The sequence below is a fragment of the Montipora capricornis genome, chromosome 12 (genome assembly GCF_036669925.1).
Source record: "Montipora capricornis isolate CH-2021 chromosome 12, ASM3666992v2, whole genome shotgun sequence".
Taxonomy (NCBI): Eukaryota; Metazoa; Cnidaria; class Anthozoa; order Scleractinia; family Acroporidae; genus Montipora; species Montipora capricornis.
The window spans coordinates 2,334,297-2,343,668 of NC_090894.1; the positions used below are offsets into that span (position 1 = coordinate 2,334,297).

At 39.0% G+C, this 9,372-nt stretch overlaps 2 protein-coding genes across 2 annotated transcripts in view; both read right to left on the bottom strand.

The window, feature by feature from the left end:
- Positions 1–856, bottom strand: part of LOC138027275 (platelet-derived growth factor receptor alpha-like) — a 20,250-nt gene extending 19,394 nt beyond the window's left edge. Inside the window, exon 1 of the mRNA XM_068874837.1 lies at positions 732–856. The gene's annotated coding sequence lies outside the window, so the exon portion shown is untranslated. The remainder of the gene's footprint in view (positions 1–731) is intronic.
- Positions 1–9,372, bottom strand: part of LOC138027544 (uncharacterized) — a 46,723-nt gene that overhangs the window by 978 nt on the left and 36,373 nt on the right. Inside the window, exons 21-26 of the mRNA XM_068875090.1 lie at positions 6,252–6,314; positions 5,758–5,818; positions 4,696–4,830; positions 2,299–2,343; positions 1,285–1,490; positions 732–785 (exon numbers count right to left, since the gene is read on the bottom strand). Coding sequence (XP_068731191.1) covers positions 732–785; positions 1,285–1,490; positions 2,299–2,343; positions 4,696–4,830; positions 5,758–5,818; positions 6,252–6,314 — 564 coding nt within the window. The remainder of the gene's footprint in view (positions 1–731; positions 786–1,284; positions 1,491–2,298; positions 2,344–4,695; positions 4,831–5,757; positions 5,819–6,251; positions 6,315–9,372) is intronic.

Sequence of the window (9,372 nt, forward strand, 5' to 3'; positions counted from 1 at the left end):
ACTCCCTTTGATCTTTAGAAAATACCAACTAGAGGCAACTAATATATTTCTTTCCTCAGACGAACATACTAAAATTGGACCTACAGTAGCTCGCTAGCACCGGAAAACGATAGGTTCTTAAATAAATAGGGAGGTTAAGCAACGACGACGGCGACGGCAACGAGAATGTCATCTCAAAATATAAATTCACCGCCGTCATCTTAATCACTTCGTGACTATTTCAACCTTTTTAATATGACAAGGGTGTGGTAGTTTCTCAAAAATGATACTGGTCGCAACTACGCTTAATTTAGGGAAGAGAATGAAAATTTATCCTCAAGTGCTGAAGTTCGTTATAAATCTCAAATTTGGCTATTTCACGTTGTAGTTTTGCTGACGACTGCAAAGAAAAGGACAAAAGTGAAAAACGCACGTGTAGGGCGTACAAAGCTATTGTTTTTGCTCACTAAATATGCAAATTTGTGAAGTTCTCCTTGCCGTCGCCTTTGACGTTGCTTAAGCACCCTGATATGATATGGTCAACGCACGCGAATAACACTCGTGTTATTGTCTAATCTTTCGCAGATTTAAGTTCCTTTCAAGAGAGCAATATTCGCAAAAGGAAATCCAACTGAGACAGAAATGAACAAAGTTTGCTCTCGCGCAAGCTTCAAAGGCAATATAAAAGGTAGTAAAGAGAGTTAACAATAGTTAGAGGGTAATGAGAATTTAAAAAAAAGAAACATTTTTACCTCAACAAGATAGAATTCATTTGGTAAAAGTGGCCCCAGAATGAAGTAAGTCCCCTAAAAGGAGAAATGAGAAAATTGATGGACGGAGAGGGAGCGAAGAAAGAACAGAAAAGAGCACATCCCCTAACTCAGACGAACGTTCTCGAGAGCAACGAATGGAAAGCTTGAAATTTTTCATACTTAAATGGGATATGAACCCAGCGATACTGATTCATTGTTCTCCCAATTAAAGATTTTTAGATCTGTTCATTGCAGCAGTACGAACATTAATTGAGCCGCGGAGGAAATGCTTTGTCCTCATTTCATATATGTCTTTCATATATAAAGTCTTGTGCAATTATTTTGTCATCCACGAGATATGCTCTTAACATGGCAACAAGATTTCTTTTCTCAAAAGCAGATTGTAACAATTATTTTGAAATAACTCTCTTGGCATATCTTAATTTGGTGAGCATTTACCCACCCTCTCCTCCCCTCCCCATTCCCCGCCCCCTCCCCTATGTTGATTACATAAACAAGTACATACAATTTGCGGTATGGAATAAACGCTTACCACTGTCGTACCACACCCCATTTCAGAAAAATCGAGAGCGTTTGCTTTTCTTAAAGATACTTCAAAATTTGAGATGGCTTTGAAAGGGTAGACAGGCGGGAGCCATGTCAGGTTCGCGTGAAATGTGTAATCGTTGTTCATGGCCACAATCTGGTAGGTGAGATTTCTGACTTGTTTGTCCTCTATCGGGGCGTCTGGAGGATCAACTGCAGAGCAAATTTACAATGTTTATATTGTTATCCAGTTGCAAATACACAGGAAAAAATGTCCTAAACGCTATTCAAAATCATGAAGAGCGCACGGTGCCATTTTAATATAACTGTCCATGTGCAGGTCAAATCAAGCGGAGTATAAAAATCTTAGCTTTTGTGGCTAACACGTCAACATGAATGTATTTTATATTTTATCTTTTGTTTGTTTAAATTTCCCTTGGTATTGACAGTATTCTTGGGTTTCACTCACGTGATCAGCCATGTTTTTCAACGAAAACAAAAGAAGACGTTAGCATAATAACAGCTTTCAATTCCAGGAGGATTGGATCGGGACACCAACATGGCCGCCATTTCATTTTTTGGGGACACCGACATGGCGGCCGTGACGTCATGTGAAATCCAAGAATAGCTCTATTTAATGTGATGAAATGCACCCCCCCCCCCCCCCCGCCCCTTTAATCCCCATCCCGGGCATTTTATCAATAAAATGGATATAACTGCTTATTTAAATTCCTGTTGCCTTCTGAAATTTTGAAACTCGAGTTGTAAATTTTTGTTTTTGTTTTAATAACTGGGGAAAAAGTGACAAACAGGAGAATATAATCTTTTACGAAAAAAATAATCCGAAGCGTTTGACAGAGAAGTTGATATCATAACCAGTTATTTTCCTTTCGAAATTTCTTTGTTTGCTTATCGTTCCTTAGAGTCATCAGTTTTTTGAAGTTCTTGTTGTTTTCATTTCAAAGCAAGAAAACTGAAGATTGTGTAAAGTAAGAAAAATAACAAATTAAACCAAACTTACACTTGTAGCACTCTTCCTTAGGATAATTAGTGGTATTTTTACATCCTGAAAAAAGAAAAAGGAATTTTAGAGCTTAGAGCTTTTAAAATTACGACTGTGCTTTTCATTATCATTACAATTATCGTTATCGTTATCGTTATCGTTATCGTTTTCCTTTTCATCAATACTTTCTTTTAGTTAATCAAATACCGGTCCTGTATTCGACGAAGAAGAAAATAATCGTTGGATATTTTCCTTCAGTAGCATTTTAAATGAAACAGTTTAGAATCCAATTGAGGCCTTACACTACTGTAAAATTGATGTTAAAATCCGAGCTTTCGTCGATCTACGGCATCATCAGGGATAAGAAAAAATATTCCCGTAGGGCTTATACAAAGATGTAAAGTAAAAATGTGTGAAAAGCGAAAGAATGTGGGGGTAAAATGCCTAAAATAAATAAAGAGGTATGAATATGAATAAAAACGAGTGGTATGATTTAATTACCGAGTGTAAAGAAGATATGCTAAGTAACTCAGAAAAAAAGGTCAGCGAATTCGCTGCATTCCTCTCGGGAGTTCATGATAGGTTTGTACTTTCGTATGTAAAACGCCAACTTGAACAGCACCGATAATAACAACACAAGTTCCTCAGACAACGCCATCACAAACAAACCCAATCTGGTCACCGACCTCACTAGTGACCTCAACTCCCAGGAAATCAATCTCCTGTCTAAAGGCCCCAAGTTCAGCCTCTCCCATGGCATAAGCGAACACACGATCACGGGCATCAATATAGCATTCTATCGGCTAGCCAATCAAATACGATGGAAACACTTTCGAGAATCAAGATTTCAACCTTCAGACTTCCTTACCTATCCACAGTCACGACACATCTACAAACCAGAATCTGAAGACGAACTCGAAAGAAAGCTCCAAAGGATCCACCACAAACTTCAAGCCACCCTTAACGAACATCAGCCACGCAGAGAAGAGAGTAATCAAAGAGCTCAAAGAGAAGAACTATATCTGCCTCCCCAGTGATAAAGGTACGGAATTCTGCGTAATACAGCAAGACACGTACAAACGAGTTGCACTAGCTCATCTCAACGACTCCAGCACCTATCAAAAGGTACCCCGCATGTCGGCCAATACAGTCGAGAACAAGGTCAACTCAACTTGGAAAAGTGTTTGCCTGCAGAACGAGATACCCTCTTTTGTCCGGAAGAGCTTCATCGCCGGAAATACCGACCTCCCCGGTTCTACCACCTCATCAAGACACACAAAACTGGCCCAGCTATTAAAATACGACCTATTGTATCTAACACCAATGGACCAATACAGCGCCTCTCATGGCTGCTCGCCAACGCCCTCAAACCTTTGCTGAAAGACGTTTCGCCACATCTCGAAAACAGCCTTGAACTTATCAAGTACATCCAAGCCGGCGATTTTACCACTAACAAAACCCTACCATACCCATGCAGTCTCGATGTAGTGTCCTTGTATACGTCAATACCCATACAAGAAGCCATTACCAACGCCACCGACAGAATTCAAAACCCAATATTTCACCTCGCCAAACAAGACATTAAGGACGTCCTCACAGTAACACTAAATAACATGTACTTCTCATTTAATGATCAAGTTTTCCGCCAAAAAGAAGGCCTTCCTATGGGTTCCAATATCTTAGCTATTCTGGCCGTCTTGTTCATGGACAGACTAGAAACCATTGCCCTCTCTTCACATTTATCCATTAGCCCCTACAAGAGATATGTTGATGACACTTACCTCCAGACCACCTGTGAGGATATGGCGGACCAATTCCATTCTACAATTAACTATCTGCCCCCCCCAGTTGAAGTTTGAAATCGAGAAACCAGAAATTACACCAAGTGGCCACTCACTATCACTACTTGACTACAAAGTAACCATCTCCAAAGATTGCAAAAGCTCCTTTGAACTTTACAAGAAAACAGCAAAGAAACCAATATTCGTGCACCACCAGTCAGCGATACCGAAAAAATCAAAGATAAAGTTCATTCGTAATCAGCGGAAACGCATCGAAGATAAATGTTCTACCAAAACGATAGCCAGGAAGCATCAAAATACTTTTGACGACGTCGTCCGTATCAATGGGTATCCCGAAAATATCATAAACAAAACTAAGCACTCTCAGAACCACCAGGAAAACCCCCGACCTCTCAACACCGAATGGTCGTACCTGAAGATACCATATATCTCCGAACATCTAAACTACAGAATCACAAGCATTTTCCGAAAAGAGGGCATACCAGTTCGGGTCGCACACAAATCATATACTCTCAGACGAGCCCTCTCTCACAACAACAAAGAACGGACATGCACGAGGGCCAAATGCCCTATCTCCGGCACCAAATTGTGCTTATTACGCAATGCTGTTTACCCAAATCACATGCAACAACTGCAACCAGCATTACATCGGGAGCACTATACGCTTTATCCACGATCGTGTGAGAGAACACCTGAACAACGACACCTCCTCCGTGAAGAAACACCTCTCTCAGTGCCAAAACAAGGTCTACAAAGGCATCGAAATTAAGAGTATTGTACTAGAAAACGATCCCGCGAATCTACGACTGCTCGAAGCGTTTTACATATGAAAGTACAAACCTATCATGAACTCCCGAGAGGAATGCAGCGAATTCGCTGACCTTTTTTTTCTGAGTTACTTAGCATATCTCTTTACACTCGGTCATTAAATCATACCACTCGTTTTATTCATATTCATACCTCTTTATTTTAGGCATTTTACCCCCACATTCTTTCGCTTTTCACACATTTTTACTTTACATCTGTATATAAGCCCTACGCGGAATATTTTTTCTTATCCCTGATGATGCCGTAGATCGGCGAAAGCTCGGATTCTAAACGTTTTTTAACGATTTTAACATCAATTTTACAGTAGTGTAAGGCCTCAATTGGATTCTAAACTGTTTCAAGAAAATAATCGTCTGGCTTTGGCTTCAATACACTTACAGGCATACTTGCAGTTACAATAACTACATGAAGATCTTTCGTACCATACTAGCTACTCTTATCTTAGTAGCTCATAGGCAGAGCACACAAGTGTATTCAGATTATCAAAGGTTCGAGTTCTGTTAGGGAAGTAGTTTCCCCCTCACTACACCGACAACGCCAATCAGGCGATCATTTAACACGATTTGCCAATCAAACGTGGTTGCATACAGATATGTGTGATAATTTGTGCAAAAATGTTTTTTTTAAATCCCTCATTTCTTTTTCTCGTGTTGGAAATCTCTTAGGGGTTCCGTCTTTTTGATTTGTTGTTATTTGTTGATCGCCATCTTGAATAGTCAGTCATGCTTAAAGGAATTCGAAAAAAAGCAGAGCGTGAAGCGACCTCTGCGTCTTGGCACGAAAAAAAAAAACCATAACAACAGCAGCAAGGCAAAGATGCTACAAAAAAAAAGAGCATTCGCATTACCACGATATTCAAAATCTATTGATGTTCCTTTGCTCGGGATGCATTGATTCAGTGTGTAAACCTGGAAAGAAAACAATCAATTGATCATTTTATCTTATTCTTTTAAGACACAATTTAACAGAGACTACTGACAGGAAATTTTATCATCTACATGAAAAGTGCCATAAATGAGACAATCAAGAGTGTTTTCACGTGACGTCACGGCAGCCATATTGGTGTCCCCAACTAATCCTCTGGTAATTGGGCTCTATTATCATCAAACTCTTTCTTTTGCTTCGGTGGAAAAACAAGGCTACTGATCACGTGAGTGAAAACACTCTATACAAGGTAAAGATGTTGCAAAAGTTTTCAGATATTCAATTTGTTTTTTTTGTTTTTTTTCCTCTTATTTCCTTAAGTTACAATGTCACCAAAAAAACCCTGACAGGGAATTTTAGCTTCCTTACTTAATATTTTTTAATTGGAAATTAATTTAGGCGATCTGTATGTCTCACCGTCAAAGTTGGATAGCATCTCATTATGTCATCAAAGATATAGATAGATCCATTTGTCTGAGGCTGGCATGAAAACAAGAGAAGGTAAGCTTGTTGAAAATTCAAAGTTTTGGAATTGCTTTAAAGAGGTCGGGTAGAAGTTGGCAAGCGGGAATGGTGTACTGGCGATAGCTGTTGAGCCCCCTCCCCCAAACCTCCCTCTATAGTAGCCAATGTTCAGCTCTTGGCGATGAGTTAAAGGAGGTTGAGTACGTTTGTGTTGGTTCTCCGCTTTTCTCCGAGGGTTTCTCCCAAGCACTGTAGTTTTCTCCCTTAAACAGGGGGCTAAGGGTAGCCTAAACTTTGTTTGAAGGATGTCTCGCCGATTTCCTTTTAAATTACAACCATTACAGTTTCTAAAGTTGGCGGAAATCGGACAGTAACATCAGCCAATCACATGAACTGTACTCAGCTTTATCCACCAAATCACAAAAATTTATCACAATAACCATAGCATCAACCACCTACATACCAAACTGGAGATTTTCCAAAGGGACGAATTTGTAACATTAGAAAGCGAAAAAAGGATGTGCATTAATTTTGCTTTCTCGGAAATTGAAATGGTTATGATTAATTGGTAACAGGACTTCGTGTCGTCCAATTCGGTCCGTAATCATACTCGTGATCAAACAAATCAGACTTGCTCCTACGCGGTCGTCCGGTTTTACTAATCACTCGTATGATTGCAGACAGAATTGGACTTCACTCAGTCCTATTACTTTATAAATCCACAGTATTTCAGTGTTTTTTTTTTTTAATGTTGCAATATCTTCCTCTATATCCAGTTCATTCCATAGGCCGAAGTCCAAAGTCCACATTCCGTAACCCAACCATATAGCAGAACAGTTGTTCATATTCAAGACTGTCGTTAACGTTTTCATTTCAATCAAAACCGGGACACGGATGCTTTACACGTTTCAACGATGATATTGAAAAATCTTTAATACTTCTTCCTAACACTACAGGGAGAAAAATACGATACCGGATATTGCGTGCAACAAAAACACAAAAAACTCGTTTCCGGTCACGACCACAATTCTTTAATTTATGTCTTCCCCTCTAGTTTGTCACGTAGCCGGCTTACTCGGGATGACTTAGTGTGCATAAAAGAGAAAATGGATTAAGAAATTAATGCAGATATAATTGGTATCATCATCATCATCATCATCATCATCATTATTATTATTATTTTATTATTATTTTTATTTTGTCGAACTCAATAGACTTAAGTGAATTGCGCGGCGTTCAATCAAACTGATTTGATTTTACGACATCAACTCGATCGTGGTAAAATTTATATTTGCCCTTTAGCTGATGAAAAGCAAAAGACCAATACGGACAACTATTATAGGCTATTATTATATGGCTCTGTGCCACAAGGACTGGGAACTACCAAATTCACGAATTTGATTGGCTGAAATCGACATTGACCGCGGTCTAGAATTTCTCATCTTGACCGGAATCTAGGCTGGTAATGTTTTGCGCTGAAAAAGTTGCAAACTAAAATGCAAAAATATTGAGTATTTTCTTCTACCAATGTTATTCGTATCAAGAAATGACCTATTGTTCCTAATCAAATCCCATACCACATCTGTGCACAATACCCTATTGTTTGGAGCCGCGGCAAGGGAAATTTTTTCTGCATTTGGAGAGTCTGCAGACGCAATGATTGCTTCTTTAAACAGAGCGCTACACGAGATCTACAGGTGGTGCCTGGAGAACCGCCTAAAGGCCTGGCCAAACGCTGGCAACATCTAGCAACAATGTTACATGAAGTTGCGACATGTGTTGAACGGGGTGGCCAAACGCACCCAAATTTTATAATTTTCAACGCAACATGTCAATGTCATGTTCACAGGTCCCTGAAGCGCAATTAAATAGACCTAACACGTATGCCCTGGCGCAACAATGTTGCGTGAACGTGGCCAAAACGAGTACAACATCATGCAACATCCAAAGTTTTGCACGAAAAATTTGACCGTTTTCAAATTTGAGCCAACATGTTGTAACATCGCAACAGGCCAAACGTATGCAACATGTTGTGCCCAACAGTGTTGCAAGATGTTGCGTTGAAATGTTGCGAGCGTTTGGCCAGGCCTTTAATACAGTAACACCTCCCCGGCTAAGAGCAAAGTTATGTTAATTAGTACACAAGTCATTATAAGACCACTGCCTCCAGTACGTTGGGTAAATCGATATTAAGCTATGTCACACCAAAATCTCGTCTTTTTGGAATGATCGTAGACAACAAGCTCACTTGGATACACACACATTGCTAGAACTTAAAGAAAAAATACTTTGTAAACAAAATGAGTAGACTTATTGAAACGCTCAAGGGTTTTTGCCCAAAATGTCCTTTTCAAGTTTCTATTTTAGGGTAATGTTATCTTCTGAGAAGAATGGTATTAGTTTTATAGGGTTCGTAGTACAAATTCAGATATTCTGTATTTCAATTGAGAAGAAACTCACTGTAGAGCAGCAAAATATTGTCCACAACTTATCCAAAGATACGGCATTCTGGTGACAGTTCGCAACGGTGCGGGAAGGAATACGACCAGTTTAGATTACAAATTTCAAACATTTTAAACTATTTTACAGAGCAAGTAACTGTAATCATTAATAGCATATTCAAAAAGATACGGGAAGTGTAGCTATTCACTAACGCAGATCAGGAAAGAAAGGCCCAATCACGACACCTAGATTTAATACTAGACGTTACTTAGATTTTTAAAAGACTCACTGGTAGTATCAAGGTTCAGTGGTTATATAATATTTGTTTAAACCATCACGTCAAAAAATGTAGGGTTAATAATGAACAGCCCTGAAGAAACTTCGTTAATAACTAATCAGGAGAAATGATCCACTTTCCAGGAGCCTTACTTCACTGATTTATCGGGGTTCGACGGATTTAGGTACAGATTAACTGGAATTACACGTGTTTTAAAGTGGAAGGATAGTAAAAAAATTTAATTGTAATGTTTGATGCATTAGTTTCTAACTAGTTCGCCACGTGTTTTGTAAGAAATTGTAATCTATTAGAATTGTTCTTTAAAAATGTGTTTTAGTTATAATTAATAGTTTT